This window comes from Nansenia antarctica (assembly GCF_963989245.1).
Source record: "Nansenia antarctica genome assembly, chromosome: 13".
Classification (NCBI taxonomy): domain Eukaryota; kingdom Metazoa; phylum Chordata; class Actinopteri; order Argentiniformes; family Microstomatidae; genus Nansenia; species Nansenia antarctica.
Genome location: NC_137683.1, coordinates 12,716,480 through 12,732,987, shown reverse-complemented (window position 1 = coordinate 12,732,987; position 16,508 = coordinate 12,716,480). Strand labels below are relative to the sequence as shown.

Genomic DNA, 16,508 nt, shown 5'->3' with positions numbered 1-16,508 from the left:
CACTGAGAGGGAGGGAGGGGAGAGACAGAGACACTGAGAGGGAGGGAGGGGAGAGACAGAGACACTGAGAGGGAGGGAGGGGAGAGACAGAGACACTGAGAGGGAAGGAGGGGAGAGACAGAGACACTGAGAGGGAGGGAGGGGAGAGACAGAGACACTGAGAGGGAGGGAGGGGAGAGACAGAGACACTGAGAGGGAGGGAGGGGAGAGACAGAGACACTGAGAGGGAGGGAGGGGAGAGACAGAGACACTGAGAGGGAGGGAGGGGAGAGACAGAGACACTGAGAGGGAGGGAGGGGAGAGACAGAGACACTGAGAGGGAGGGAGGGGAGAGACAGAGACACTGAGAGGGAGGGAGGGGAGAGACAGAGACACTGAGAGGGAGGGAGGGGAGAGACAGAGACACTGAGAGGGAGGGAGGGGAGAGACAGAGACACTGAGAGGGAGGGAGGGGAGAGACAGAGACACTGAGAGGGAGGGAGGGGAGAGACAGAGACACTGAGAGGGAGGGAGGGGAGAGACAGAGGCACTGAGAGGGAGGGAGGGGAGAGACAGAGGCACTGAGAGGGAGGGAGGGGAGGGACAGAGACACTGAGAGGGAGGGAGGGGAGGGACAGAGACACTGAGAGGGAGGGAGGGGAGAGACAGAGACACTGAGAGGGAGGGAGGGGAGGGACAGAGACACTGAGAGGGAGGGAGGGGAGGGACAGAGACACTGCTGAGAGGGAGGGAGGGGAGAGACAGAGACACTGAGAGGGAGGGAGGGGAGAGACAGAGACACTGTGAGAGGGAGGGAGGGGAGAGACAGAGACACTGAGAGGGAGGGAGGGGAGGGACAGAGACACTGAGAGGGAGGGAGGGGAGGGACAGAGACACTGAGAGGGAGGGAGGGGAGAGACAGAGACACTGAGAGGGAGGGAGGGGAGGGACAGAGACACTGAGAGGGAGGGAGGGGAGGGACAGAGACACTGTGAGAGGGAGGGAGGGGAGAGACAGAGACACTGAGAGGGAGGGAGGGGAGGGACAGAGACACTGAGAGGGAGGGAGGGGAGGGACAGAGACACTGAGAGGGAGGGAGGGGAGAGACAGAGACACTGAGAGGGAGGGAGGGGAGAGACAGAGACACTGAGAGGGAGGGAGGGGAGAGACAGAGACACTGAGAGGGAAGGAGGGGAGAGACAGAGACACTGAGAGGGAGGGAGGGGAGAGACAGAGACACTGCTGAGAGGGAGGGAGGGGAGAGACAGAGACACTGAGAGGGAGGGAGGGGAGAGACAGAGACACTGTGAGAGGGAGGGAGGGGAGAGACAGAGACACTGAGAGGGAGGGAGGGGAGGGACAGAGACACTGAGAGGGAGGGAGGGGAGGGACAGAGACACTGTGAGAGGGAGGGAGGGGAGAGACAGAGACACTGAGAGGGAGGGAGGGGAGGGACAGAGACACTGAGAGGGAGGGAGGGGAGGGACAGAGACACTGTGAGAGGGAGGGAGGGGAGAGACAGAGACACTGAGAGGGAGGGAGGGGAGGGACAGAGACACTGAGAGGGAGGGAGGGGAGGGACAGAGACACTGAGAGGGAGGGAGGGGAGGGACAGAGACACTGAGAGGGAGGGAGGGGAGGGACAGAGACACTGAGAGGGAGGGAGGGGAGGGACAGAGACACTGAGAGGGAGGGAGGGGAGGGACAGAGACACTGTGAGAGGGAGGGAGGGGAGAGACAGAGACACTGAGAGGGAGGGAGGGGAGAGACAGAGACACTGAGAGGGAGGGAGGGGAGGGACAGAGACACTGAGAGGGAGGGAGGGGAGAGACAGAGACACTGAGAGGGAGGGAGGGGAGAGACAGAGACACTGAGAGGGAGGGAGGGGAGAGACAGAGACACTGAGAGGGAGGGAGGGGAGAGACAGAGACACTGAGAGGGAGGGAGGGGAGAGACAGAGACACTGAGAGGGAGGGAGGGGAGAGACAGAGACACTGAGAGGGAGGGAGGGGAGAGACAGAGACACTGAGAGGGAGGGAGGGGAGGGACAGAGACACTGAGAGGGAGGGAGGGGAGAGACAGAGACACTGAGAGGGAGGGAGGGGAGGGACAGAGACACTGAGAGGGAGGGAGGGGAGGGACAGAGACACTGTGAGAGGGAGGGAGGGGAGAGACAGAGACACTGAGAGGGAGGGAGGGGAGGGACAGAGACACTGAGAGGGAGGGAGGGGAGGGACAGAGACACTGAGAGGGAGGGAGGGGAGAGACAGAGACACTGAGAGGGAGGGAGGGGAGGGACAGAGACACTGTGAGAGGGAGGGAGGGGAGAGACAGAGACACTGAGAGGGAGGGAGGGGAGGGACAGAGACACTGAGAGGGAGGGAGGGGAGAGACAGAGACACTGAGAGGGAGGGAGGGAGAGACAGAGACACTGAGAGGGAGGGAGGGGAGGGACAGAGACACTGTGAGAGGGAGGGAGGGGAGAGACAGAGACACTGAGAGGGAGGGAGGGGAGAGACAGAGGCACTGAGAGGGAGGGAGGGGAGGGACAGAGACACTGAGAGGGAGGGAGGGGAGAGACAGAGACACTGAGAGGGAGGGAGGGGAGAGACAGAGACACTGAGAGGGAGGGAGGGGAGAGACAGAGACACTGAGAGGGAGGGAGGGGAGAGACAGAGACACTGAGAGGGAGGGAGGGGAGAGACAGAGACACTGAGAGGGAGGGAGGGGAGAGACAGAGACACTGTGAGAGGGAGGGAGGGGAGAGACAGAGACACTGAGAGGGAGGGAGGGGAGGGACAGAGACACTGAGAGGGAGGGAGGGGAGGGACAGAGACACTGAGAGGGAGGGAGGGGAGAGACAGAGACACTGAGAGGGAGGGAGGGGAGGGACAGAGACACTGTGAGAGGGAGGGAGGGGAGAGACAGAGACACTGAGAGGGAGGGAGGGGAGGGACAGAGACACTGAGAGGGAGGGAGGGGAGGGACAGAGACACTGTGAGAGGGAGGGAGGGGAGAGACAGAGACACTGAGAGGGAGGGAGGGGAGGGACAGAGACACTGAGAGGGAGGGAGGGGAGGGACAGAGACACTGAGAGGGAGGGAGGGGAGAGACAGAGACACTGAGAGGGAGGGAGGGGAGAGACAGAGACACTGAGAGGGAGGGAGGGGAGAGACAGAGACACTGAGAGGGAGGGAGGGGAGAGACAGAGACACTGAGAGGGAGGGAGGGGAGAGACAGAGACACTGCTGAGAGGGAGGGAGGGGAGAGACAGAGACACTGAGAGGGAGGGAGGGGAGAGACAGAGACACTGTGAGAGGGAGGGAGGGGAGAGACAGAGACACTGAGAGGGAGGGAGGGGAGGGACAGAGACACTGAGAGGGAGGGAGGGGAGGGACAGAGACACTGTGAGAGGGAGGGAGGGGAGAGACAGAGACACTGAGAGGGAGGGAGGGGAGGGACAGAGACACTGAGAGGGAGGGAGGGGAGGGACAGAGACACTGTGAGAGGGAGGGAGGGGAGAGACAGAGACACTGAGAGGGAGGGAGGGGAGGGACAGAGACACTGAGAGGGAGGGAGGGGAGGGACAGAGACACTGAGAGGGAGGGAGGGGAGGGACAGAGACACTGAGAGGGAGGGAGGGGAGGGACAGAGACACTGAGAGGGAGGGAGGGCAGGGACAGAGACACTGAGAGGGAGGGAGGGGAGGGACAGAGACACTGTGAGAGGGAGGGAGGGGAGAGACAGAGACACTGAGAGGGAGGGAGGGGAGAGACAGAGACACTGAGAGGGAGGGAGGGGAGGGACAGAGACACTGAGAGGGAGGGAGGGGAGAGACAGAGACACTGAGAGGGAGGGAGGGGAGAGACAGAGACACTGAGAGGGAGGGAGGGGAGAGACAGAGACACTGAGAGGGAGGGAGGGGAGAGACAGAGACACTGAGAGGGAGGGAGGGGAGAGACAGAGACACTGAGAGGGAGGGAGGGGAGAGACAGAGACACTGAGAGGGAGGGAGGGGAGAGACAGAGACACTGAGAGGGAGGGAGGGGAGGGACAGAGACACTGAGAGGGAGGGAGGGGAGAGACAGAGACACTGAGAGGGAGGGAGGGGAGGGACAGAGACACTGAGAGGGAGGGAGGGGAGGGACAGAGACACTGTGAGAGGGAGGGAGGGGAGAGACAGAGACACTGAGAGGGAGGGAGGGGAGGGACAGAGACACTGAGAGGGAGGGAGGGGAGGGACAGAGACACTGAGAGGGAGGGAGGGGAGAGACAGAGACACTGAGAGGGAGGGAGGGGAGGGACAGAGACACTGTGAGAGGGAGGGAGGGGAGAGACAGAGACACTGAGAGGGAGGGAGGGGAGGGACAGAGACACTGAGAGGGAGGGAGGGGAGGGACAGAGACACTGTGAGAGGGAGGGAGGGGAGAGACAGAGACACTGAGAGGGAGGGAGGGGAGGGACAGAGACACTGAGAGGGAGGGAGGGGAGGGACAGAGACACTGAGAGGGAGGGAGGGGAGGGACAGAGACACTGAGAGGGAGGGAGGGGAGGGACAGAGACACTGAGAGGGAGGGAGGGGAGGGACAGAGACACTGAGAGGGAGGGAGGGGAGGGACAGAGACACTGTGAGAGGGAGGGAGGGGAGAGACAGAGACACTGAGAGGGAGGGAGGGGAGAGACAGAGACACTGAGAGGGAGGGAGGGGAGGGACAGAGACACTGAGAGGGAGGGAGGGGAGAGACAGAGACACTGAGAGGGAGGGAGGGGAGAGACAGAGACACTGAGAGGGAGGGAGGGGAGAGACAGAGACACTGAGAGGGAGGGAGGGGAGAGACAGAGACACTGAGAGGGAGGGAGGGGAGAGACAGAGACACTGAGAGGGAGGGAGGGGAGAGACAGAGACACTGAGAGGGAGGGAGGGGAGAGACAGAGACACTGAGAGGGAGGGAGGGGAGAGACAGAGACACTGAGAGGGAGGGAGGGGAGAGACAGAGACACTGAGAGGGAGGGAGGGGAGAGACAGAGACACTGCTGAGAGGGAGGGAGGGGAGAGACAGAGACACTGAGAGGGAGGGAGGGGAGAGACAGAGACACTGAGAGGGAGGGAGGGGAGAGACAGAGACACTGAGAGGGAGGGAGGGGAGAGACAGAGACACTGAGAGGGAGGGAGGGGAGAGACAGAGACACTGAGAGGGAGGGAGGGGAGAGACAGAGACACTGAGAGGGAGGGAGGGGAGAGACAGAGACACTGAGAGGGAGGGAGGGGAGAGACAGAGACACTGAGAGGGAGGGAGGGGAGAGACAGAGACACTGAGAGGGAGGGAGGGGAGAGACAGAGACACTGAGAGGGAGGGAGGGGAGAGACAGAGACACTGAGAGGGAGGGAGGGGAGAGACAGAGACACTGAGAGGGAGGGAGGGGAGAGACAGAGACACTGAGAGGGAGGGAGGGGAGAGACAGAGACACTGAGAGGGAGGGAGGGGAGAGACAGAGACACTGAGTTTGTCCTTTTATAACTACTCAGACAGCTGAGAGGGAGGGAGGGGAGAGACAGAGACACTGAGTTTGGCCTTTTATAACTACTCAGACAGCTGAGAGGGAGGGAGGGGAGAGACAGAGACACTGAGAGGGAGGGAGGGGAGAGACAGAGACACTGAGAGGGAGGGAGGGGAGAGACAGAGACACTGAGAGGGAGGGAGGGGAGAGACAGAGACACTGAGAGGGAGGGAGGGGAGAGACAGAGACACTGAGAGGGAGGGAGGGGAGGGACAGAGACACTGAGTCTCAGACAGCTGAGAGGGAGGGAGGGGAGAGACAGAGACACTGAGTCTCAGACAGCTGAGAGGGAGGGAGGGGAGAGACAGAGACACTGAGTCTCAGACAGCTGAGAGGGAGGGAGGGGAGAGACAGAGACACTGAGTTTGTCCTTTTATAACGCTGTCTACTCAGACAGCTGAGAGGGAGGGAGGTGAGGGACAGAGACACTGAGTTTGTCCTTTTATAACGCTGTCCATCAAGACGTCACAGTATTTAGGAGAATATGACTGACAAATTCAACATGAAATCAGAGAGCGTGTTGTCTGTAGACTCCAAAATCAAATGTCTCTGAGAAAAGCAAGATTGCAGAGAGTTTGCCGAAGGCATAGAGAGGTCCAGGGACACGTCACAGCAATGTAAACATCTCCCAGGTGGGATAAACGCAAAGGGAAATCAATGGCTGAACACGTCCCTCCGATGGTGAACAGTGTGCCGAGGCTGGCTCTCCCTGTCTCCATTAAAGCCTGTGTGTGTGTGTGGAGCTAATTGGATCAGAGAGACGGGGAGTGCTGTCTGAGGCCAGGCACAGGGAGTGTTCAGATCGATGAGGTCGCTCGCCTAAGGACCAGTGAGGACCAATAATAGGCCACGGTATTCAATGGGATAACTGGATCCTCAGTTACGTTATGTGATGGTGATAGTTTCCTGTCAGTAATGTGTGCTTTTCATCTTGTATCATCAGTAGCCAAATGCACTCATGTTAAGACTTTGGGCGGCTGTGGCGCAGGAGGTAGAGCCGCCGTCTCAAGATCGGCGGTTCGAGCCCCCGGCTGGCCACATGACACGTGGAAGTGTCCTTGGGCAAGACACTGAACCCCAAATTGCTCCCAGTGAGCGGGCCGGCGCCTTGCATGGTAGCTTGCCGCCATTGGTGTATGAATGTGTGTGTGAACGGGTGAATGAGAGGCCGTTGTAAAGCACTTTGGAATAAGGCGCTATATAAGTGCAGTCCAGTTATGTTAGTGATTCAGACAAACCTCAGAATCAGACAAACCAAAGCAGCAGTGGTTTGTGTGTGTGTGTGTGTGTTGAGATCTTCCCCTAACCCAGGAGGCTTGTTTTGGGTGACGGTGTGTGTGACTGCTTGTGTGCGGTGTGTGTTCTGTTCTTGCAGGAATGTAACACCACCCTCGCAGGTGGACTTCAAGGTATGGAGTCACCACACCCTGAAGGCGGACGCACTGCTGGGGAAAGCCACTCTGGACCTCCTCCAGGCCTTGGAGCAGCACAACAGGAAACGTACGTAAGCCTCCTCCCCACCTCCTCCCTGTCTGTCCTCCTCCCCACCTCCCCCCTGTCTGTCCCTCGTGTTCCCTACCCAAATGTCCCAACGTCTGGCCTTCTCCACCAGTAGTCTCGTGTAGAAAGGTCTGCGTAAAAATGAACTTAACGAGCCTATCCTTCAGTGTATCAGCAGTTAGTAAGTAAGTGAGTGTTGAGTGGGGCGGCTGTGGCGCAGGAGGTAGAGTCGGCGTCTAATGATTGCAAGGTTGGCAGATCGGCGGTTCGAGCCCCGACTGACCACATGTCGAAGTGTCCTTGGGCAAGACACTGAACCCCAAAATTGCTCCCAATGAGCGGGCCAGCTCCTTGCACGGTAGCTTGCCGCCATTGGTGTGTGAATGGGTGAATGAGAGGCCGTTGTAAAGCGCTTTGGATAAAGGCGCTGTATAAGTGCAGTCCATTTACCATTTATGTTTGTGTTCTCTCCACTCTTGCGCCGGGCCGGTTCTCAGTGGAGAATGTAAAGGAGGTTCTGAAGCTGACCCTGGATCATAAGGGGGCGGTGGTCCCTACGGGAGAGCTGACCGTGTTCCTGGACGGCCTGACGGTGGACCAGGAGCAGCTGCACAACGGCAACACCTCCACTACTACCAGTGAGTTCTCCTTCTCCCCTATGTGTTAGGTGGAAAGGGGCTTTGTTGTGTTTGTATCCCCATGTGGGTGTATGTGTTACGGTACATGTGGGAAAACTAGGGTTAGGGTTAGGTGCTAGGGTGCTAGGGTTAGGGGTAGGGTTAGGGTTAAGGTTAGGGTTAGACATGCCAGCATGTACCAAGTCACCCTAGCACCTAACCCTAACCCTAGTTTTCCCACATGTACCGTATTCCCACATGTACCGTAACATGGGTTTAGACTGGGTTTACACTCTGGTAGTTAAGGGTTGTGTCTTGTGCGTGTTTTAGTGCTACTCAAGTGGCTTTTGGTTAACCTTGATCTGACCTCTGCCCCTTTCAGAAGTCCAACAGAACGGAGATGCCATTCATGAAAACGGAGGGGACGCCTCCCCAAGGGCTCCTAACAGGTGAGTCGACTACCGCACAGGGAAACCAACACCAAGAAACGGCTGTAGAAAGAGCATTTTATCAGTGGCCATTAGCCGAAAGTCATATTGGAATGGAAACCGAAGAAGCTCTGATGAAATGCTGTAGACACACAGACGCTCTCTCTCTTTCTCTCGCTCGCTCTCTCTCTCTCACACTCTCGCTCGCTCACTTCCCCTCTCTCTCTCGGCCTGGCAGCTTCCTGCCTTACATCATTGCGGTGGGACTATATTTGTCTGGGCTCGTGGAGCTGCTCTCTCTGAACACAGGGCTATTAGGACACTCACCGTGTCATTTCCTGCTCCGGGCAACTGCACGTTCGCCCTGCCCTGTGTCTGCCCCCCCCCTCCATCTGGACCGCTCTCAATGCCAGCCGCCAAACTAATGTCCGTCTTTATTGTCTCACGCTCTTGTCACAGTTCCCTTCACCAGTCTTAATATTTTATTAGTACTTATCTAAAAGTGAATTGTAATTGTGAACTGCAATTTATTTTCCGGGGCGGGGCCAGCGTCCATCTGCATTGCAGTTGCTGCGTTTATAAAGGCCTTCCCCCTGCTATCTCACTTTCTGTTGCTCTCTCCAGTTTTCTTACTACCCCATTCACAGTCTTTTTCTGTCTCTCCCTCTCCCTCTCTCTCTCTCTCTCTCTCTCTCTCTCTCTCTCTCTCTCTCTCTCTCTCTCTCTCTCTCTCTCTCTCTCTCTCTCTCTCTCTCTCTCTCTCTCTCTCTTCTTCTCTCCCAGTCCCTCTCCCAGCTGATCTCTCTGTTTATCAACTAACCGCGGGTGAGGAAGACACTTTCTCTAAACCCAGTGCCCCTGCCCCAGGTCCTCCCAGCTGTTTAAACATTTCCACTGTCCTCCCGAATGGCCAGGCCAGGGACAGACAGTACACAACCTGCTGTGTGTGTGTGTATGGGCCTCTGTCTCTGTGTCCTACCGTCTAACACACGGCCCAGACACTGTGTTTGTGGCATGTTTCGTCCTTTTTGTGAACAAATGTGTCGTCGTGGTGGCCCTGGGTTGTCTAGTCTGTGCCAGTGACAAAACACAAAAGCTCTTCTTCAGACCCGGGCTGTTTCATCTCTATGGCATCCTACCCCCCCCCTCCCCCCTCTTTCCCTGCATGACAATAGTCTCAATGTCACAAAGCGCCGGCTCTTCTTCTCTCAGTGTGTCACAGGCGGCTCGTACAGGGCACGCAGACCGCCTCCCCATCCACCCTGAACAGCACAAGCCCACTCCTTCCTCTTATCTTCTTTCCACCAATGCGAGGACCTCGTTCCGAGCCGGTACTAGTGCCGCTTCGCAGTCGGTTCCACTTGCGAACCTTCTAAGAAGCGGTTTGTTTTGAGAGAGCTTTGATGATGTCATCATGACATCACTATCTGTATACGTCTCCGCTTTCCCAGCGACGCGCCAACTTCAAGCACGACAAGAACAATATTTATGCATCTTTGCGCCGCCCCCGGCGCGATCGCTATGGACAGCGATTACGTTCGAGAAGAAAGGTAATTGCCTAACACGTTTTGATTCTTATCAACACTCGAATGTAAGATGTTAATGTTCAGCCTTTGTCGGAAGCTAGCTCGCTAGGTCGACTAGCATCGACTACGATGATATCGGTCACATTTGCAGATAAAAAAAACTGAATAACTTAATGATGCACTGATTTCTTGGTCATGATAATCCCGCCCCCCAGCCACTGACGTAAGTGGTTTGTAGTTCTAGACCAGCCATGTGTTGGTGCCACTTTGGAACCGGTTTTCCGGCCTCAAACCGCTTTGGTGGAAAGGGGGTATCTGAGATGCCGCACACAATCACACAGTAAGAGCAGCTGGCAGCTTGGCCATGAAAACAGGAAGGGCTTTAGTGAACTGGAGGTAATGGGGAGGGGGGGGCACTGTTGCCCTGCACTCACACAGAGAACCTGCAGAAATGTCTGTGGTCCAGCGGAAGTTAGTCATTTCATTTCCAACGAGTCTGACCCGCTGTGGCTCAGCTGATGGACTAGGCTGGGAGGCGTTTGTGACGTGCACAAGACTGCAACAGTTCTGACTGTCAGGACAACACTGCATCTTTTTGTCACGTCCTCACTTTTACCAGCTTGTGTAATATGTATACTCCGATAAGACCGTGAAGGTTCAGTGAAAGTAACAATGTGTTGCAAGAAAGAGGATGAGGTTTGTTTTTCGACAGTCTTCTTCTCCGACCCACAGAACGAAGGTTTTAGGTTCGACGGAGTAGCCGACACAGACGTGCCACTAACTCTGCTCCCCCCTCCCCACAGTTCAGTGAACGGTATGGGGTCTGATCCTGACTCCTCCCACCCGGCTTCCAACGGCGTGGACAGCGAAGGTCCCTCCACCTCCTCGGCCCACAGCGACTCCAACACCGTCCTTGTCAATGGAGACCGAGCTGCCTCCCCCGGCGACCAGAGAGCCAGCCCCCAGCCCTCACACACACCCAAACCCCAAGACAGTGACGTCACCAACAGGACTGGTGAGACACAACGCCATTTTGAATGTTGAAGATGACAGTTTCAGAGTTATTGATCCTCTCTTTACCGCCACAGTTAGGGTCACCCCCCTCATTGTGTCTAACATTATGTAGAAAATCTATACTATATATATATATATATTAGGGCTGCACAATTTTGGAAAATACTGACATTGCGATACATATTTCTTTCTGCGATATGAAAAAATCCAGGTATTTTCAGCTGATGACTTGACTAACACACCCCCAGCTAGAGAACACCCAGACAGGGAGGACTGTCAGCCACACAGCGTAGTTATGGGTTGAGAAAAATATACCAGACTTTATATGTTGTATGTTAAAGAATGCTGTCTTCCTCCCCCCCTCTCTCTCTCTCTCTCATCCCCCCCCTCTCTCTCTCCCCCCCTCCCCCCCCTCTCAAGTTAACGGGGAGCTCTCTGCTGCTGCTCCTGACCCCTCCACGGATGACGCCCTGCCCTCTACAGACGCCCCGGAGGAATGCACCGAGGCCACCGCCTCAGACCCTTCCTTCAGCACGGCCACGGACCCGGACCCTGCCCCAGACTCCACCTCCCCCTCTGTTCCCCAATCCCCCCCAGCTCCCTCCACTGAACCTGACAGTGCTGCTGCTCCCTCTTCCGCCCCCCCCGCCTCAGCCTCCGCCCCCGCCCCGGCAGCCTCCCCCCCCCCAGCCGAGGCTGCAGGGGGCAGCAGCGAGGCCGCCTCAGATGGGGCCAAGCCCCGACAGCAGGCCACCAACGCAAGCACTGCAGACCCCCTCCCCCAAGGGTAAACCACACTGAGAGACATTTGCTGCATGCTGTGTGTACAAATTGGAAACAAATCGTGAGCTTAGAATGATACGGTTCTATCTCCGTTTAGGGTAGTTCAGAGATATTGAGCGTCAAAGTTTTTACATTCCATTATGTTTTGTGAGATAGAACCTTTGTATTTTATGAATTACTAACTAAATAATGTCAACATTTTAAAAATAACACCACACAGGCATTAATAAACACCTAATGGATCAGATTATGTAAAGAACTCAATTTTGACCAAATTGTAGATAGAACCTTATAATTCTAAGCTCACGAAATATCTACGGTAAAGATGGGAAGTGAGATCGGGGCAGGTTATTACTGCACTGATTGATGTGTGTCTGTGTTGTGCTCCTGTCCAGGTGGGAGCAGAGGAAGGATCCCCATGGGAGAACCTACTATGTGGATCATAACACGAGAACGACCACCTGGGAGAGACCCCAGCCCCTCCCACCAGGGTCAGTCTGTCAGCTACACCACACAGCCACCCCTCAGTCAGCCCTCTCCACAGCAGTTTCAACATGGCAGCATTAGTGAAGTGCTGTCTCCTCTGTTGAGTCTTCCTTGACATTGGCCTTGAGTCTACTCTTGTCCAGTAAGACCTCTCTGTGAATCAGTACGTAACGTGACTCTTCCAGTGCACTGGTTAAGTTATGGCATCGTAATGAAGGAATACCATGACGACAAAGCTGTTTGGGGAAAAACATGACATGTTTGTACTGGAAGATCCATAGGAGACTACAAAATATTTTTTTTAGTGTGATCAAAATATTGCATTTGATATTCAAGATACTGGGTACTAGTAAGTGGCTAACGTGACCAGTCGCTAATAGCTGAAAGAAGTTTATTTTATTTTGTATTCATCTTTTAATCTGCACAGTTTTACACACTGTCTTCCTTTCTGGGATTAGATTTATTAGGATCTTCCTCTGCTCTTCCTGGGGTCCACCTGGGTCCACGGGCATTTAGAGATTTCCGTTGTCATGGTGTTATTAGATTGAGATATAATCACTTCACCAATGTGTTCTGAATGCAATTCAATTGTTCAAACAGACCTTGTCCCAGTAACCTATCAGGTCTTATTGTATGAGAAAATGTCCTGAACAGCTTCTGTTAGAAGCTTTGTACTGACACTACAACTGTCTGTCCGTCTGTCCGTCCGTCGGTTCCTGGTTCAGCTGGGAGAGGCGTGTGGACGACCGGGGCAGGATCTACTACGTCGACCACAACACCAGAACCACCACCTGGCAGCGGCCCACCATGGAGTCGGTCAGGAACTTCCAGCAGTGGCAGTCCCAGCGCAGCCAGCTGCAGGGAGCGATGCACCAGTTCAACCAGCGATACCTCTACTCGGTAACGACACCCCCCTCTGCCCCCCACTGTAACAACTACCCCCTCTGCCCCCCACTGTAACAACTACCCCCTCTGCCCCCCACTGTAACAACTACCCCCTCTGCCCCCCACTGTAACAACTACCCCCTCTGCCCCTCCACTGTAACAACTACCCCCTCTGCCCTCCACTGTAACAACTACCCCCTCTGCCCCCCACTGTAACAACTACCCCCTCTGCCCCCCACTGTAACAACTACCCCCTCTGCCCCTCCACTGTAACAACTACCCCCTCTGCCCCTCCACTGTAACAACTACCCCCTCTGCCCTCCACTGTAACAACTACCCCCTCTGCCCCCCACTGTAACAACTACCCCCTCTGCCCCCCACTGTAACAACTACCCCCTCTGCCCTCCACTGTAACAACTACCCCCTCTGCCCCCCACTGTAACAACTACCCCCTCTGCCCCTCCACTGTAACAACTACCCCCTCTGCCCCCCACTGTAACAACTACCCCCTCTGCCCCCCACTGTAACAACTACCCCCTCTGCCCCCCACTGTAACAACTACCCCCTCTGCCCCTCCACTGTAACAACTACCCCCTCTGCCCTCCACTGTAACAACTACCCCCTCTGCCCTCCACTGTAACAACTACCCCCTCTGCCCCCCACTGTAACAACTACCCCCTCTGCCCCTCCACTGTAACAACTACCCCCTCTGCCCTCCACTGTAACAACTACCCCCTCTGCCCCTCCACTGTAACAACTACCCCCTCTGCCCCTCCACTGTAACAACTACCCCCTCTGCCCTCCACTGTAACAACTACCCCCTCTGCCCCCCACTGTAACAACTACCCCCTCTGCCCCTCCACTGTAACAACTACCCCCTCTGCCCCCCACTGTAACAACTACCCCCTCTGCCCCCCACTGTAACAACTACCCCCTCTGCCCCCCACTGTAACAACTACCCCCTCTGCCCCTCCACTGTAACAACTACCCCCTCTGCCCTCCACTGTAACAACTACCCCCTCTGCCCTCCACTGTAACAACTACCCCCACTGCCCCCCACTGTAACAACTACCCCCTCTGCCCTCCACTGTAACAACTACCCCCTCTGCCCTCCACTGTAACAACTACCCCCTCTGCCCCTCCACTGTAACAACTACCCCCTCTGCCCCCCACTGTAACAACTACCCCCTCTGCCCCTCCACTGTAACAACTACCCCCTCTGCCCTCCACTGTAACAACTACCCCCTCTGCCCCCCACTGTAACAACTACCCCCTCTGCCCCCCACTGTAACAACTACCCCCTCTGCCCCTCCACTGTAACAACTACCCCCTCTGCCCCCCACTGTAACAACTACCCCCTCTGCCCTCCACTGTAACAACTACCCCCTCTGCCCCCCACTGTAACAACTACCCCCTCTGCCCTCCACTGTAACAACTACCCCCTCTGCCCCTCCACTGTAACAACTACCCCCTCTGCCCCTCCACTGTAACAACTACCCCCTCTGCCCCCCACTGTAACAACTACCCCCTCTGCCCCCCACTGTAACAACTACCCCCTCTGCCCTCTACTGTAACAACTACCCCCTCTGCCCTCCACTGTAACAACTACCCCCTCTGCCCCCCACTGTAACAACTACCCCCTCTGCCCTCCACTGTAACAACTACCCCCTCTGCCCCCCACTGTAACAACTACCCCCTCTGCCCTCCACTGTAACAACTACCCCCTCTGCCCCCCACTGTAACAACTACCCCCTCTGCCCTCCACTGTAACAACTACCCCCTCTGCCCCCCACTGTAACAACTACCCCCTCTGCCCTCCACTGTAACAACTACCCCCTCTGCCCCCCACTGTAACAACTACCCCCTCTGCCCTCCACTGTAACAACTACCCCCTCTGCCCCCCACTGTAACAACTACCCCCTCTGCCCTCCACTGTAACAACTACCCCCTCTGCCCTCCACTGTAACAACTACCCCCTCTGCCCCCCACTGTAACAACTACCCCCTCTGCCCTCCACTGTAACAACTACCCCCTCTGCCCCCCACTGTAACAACTACCCCCTCTGCCCTCCACTGTAACAACTACCCCCTCTGCCCTCCACTGTAACAACTACCCCCTCTGCCCCCCACTGTAACAACTACCCCCTCTGCCCCTCCACTGTAACAACTACCCCCTCTGCCCCTCCACTGTAACAACTACCCCCTCTGCCCTCCACTGTAACAACTACCCCCTCTGCCCCCCACTGTAACAACTACCCCCTCTGCCCCTCCACTGTAACAACTACCCCCTCTGCCCCCCACTGTAACAACTACCCCCTCTGCCCCTCCACTGTAACAACTACCCCCTCTGCCCCCCACTGTAACAACTACCCCTCCACTGTAACAACTACCCCCTCTGCCCCCCACTGTAACAACTACCCCTCCACTGTAACAACTACCCCCTCTGCCCCCCCACTGTAACAACTACCCCCTCTGCCCCCCACTGTAACAACTACCCCTCCACTGTAACAACTACCCCCTCTGCCCTCCACTGTAACAACTACCCCTCCACTGTAACAACTACCCCCTCTGCCCCCCCACTGTAACAACTACCCCCTCTGCCCTCCACTGTAACAACTACCCCCTCTGCCCCCCACTGTAACAACTACCCCCTCTGCCCCTCCACTGTAACAACTACCCCCTCTGCCCCCCACTGTAACAACTACCCCCTCTGCCCTCCACTGTAACAACTACCCCCTCTGCCCTCCACTGTAACAACTACCCCCTCTGCCCTCCACTGTAACAACTACCCCCTCTGCCCTCCACTGTAACAACTACCCCCTCTGCCCCCCACTGTAACAACTACCCCCTCTGCCCCCCACTGTAACAACTACCCCCTCTGCCCTCCACTGTAACAACTACCCCCTCTGCCCCCCACTGTAACAACTACCCCCTCCACTGTAACAACTACCCCCTCTGCCCCTCCACTGTAACAACTACCCCCTCTGCCCTCCACTGTAACAACTACCCCCTCTGCCCTCCACTGTAACAACTACCCCCTCTGCCCTCCACTGTAACAACTACCCCCTCTGCCCTCCACTGTAACAACTACCCCCTCTGCCCTCCACTGTAACAACTACCCCCTCTGCCCTCCACTGTAACAACTACCCCCTCTGCCCCCCACTGTAACAACTACCCCCTCTGCCCTCCACTGTAACAACTACCCCCTCTGCCCCCCACTGTAACAACTACCCCCTCTGCCCTCCACTGTAACAACTACCCCCTCTGCCCCCCACTGTAACAACTACCCCCTCTGCCCTCCACTGTAACAACTACCCCCTCTGCCCCTCCACTGTAACAACTACCCCCTCTGCCCCCCACTGTAACAACTACCCCCTCTGCCCCCCACTGTAACAACTACCCCCTCTGCCCTCCACTGTAACAACTACCCCCTCTGCCCCTCCACTGTAACAACTACCCCCTCTGCCCTCCACTGTAACAACTACCCCCTCTGCCCTACACTGTAACAACTACCCCCTCTGCCCTACACTGTAACAACTACCCCCTCTGCCCCCCACTGTAACAACTACCCCCTCTGCCCCCCACTGTAACAACTACCCCCTCTGCCCCCCACTGTAACAACTACCCCCTCTGCCCTACACTGTAACAACTACCCCCTCTGCCCTACACTGTAACAACTACCCCCTCTGCCCCCCACTGTAACAACTACCCCCTCTGCCCTACACTGTAACA

The 16,508-nt window shown here is 56.6% G+C and overlaps 1 protein-coding gene across 2 annotated transcripts in view; it reads left to right on the top strand.

Moving 5' to 3' along the window:
- The window catches only part of wwp1 (WW domain containing E3 ubiquitin protein ligase 1), a 54,231-nt gene that overhangs the window by 26,766 nt on the left and 10,957 nt on the right, over positions 1–16,508 (top strand). For both annotated transcript variants that reach the window (XM_080543816.1, XM_080543817.1), the window contains exons 5-11: positions 6,914–7,038; positions 7,536–7,676; positions 8,038–8,104; positions 10,413–10,624; positions 11,044–11,410; positions 11,802–11,897; positions 12,618–12,792. In XM_080543816.1, coding sequence (XP_080399942.1) covers positions 6,914–7,038; positions 7,536–7,676; positions 8,038–8,104; positions 10,413–10,624; positions 11,044–11,410; positions 11,802–11,897; positions 12,618–12,792 — 1,183 coding nt within the window. The remainder of the gene's footprint in view (positions 1–6,913; positions 7,039–7,535; positions 7,677–8,037; positions 8,105–10,412; positions 10,625–11,043; positions 11,411–11,801; positions 11,898–12,617; positions 12,793–16,508) is intronic.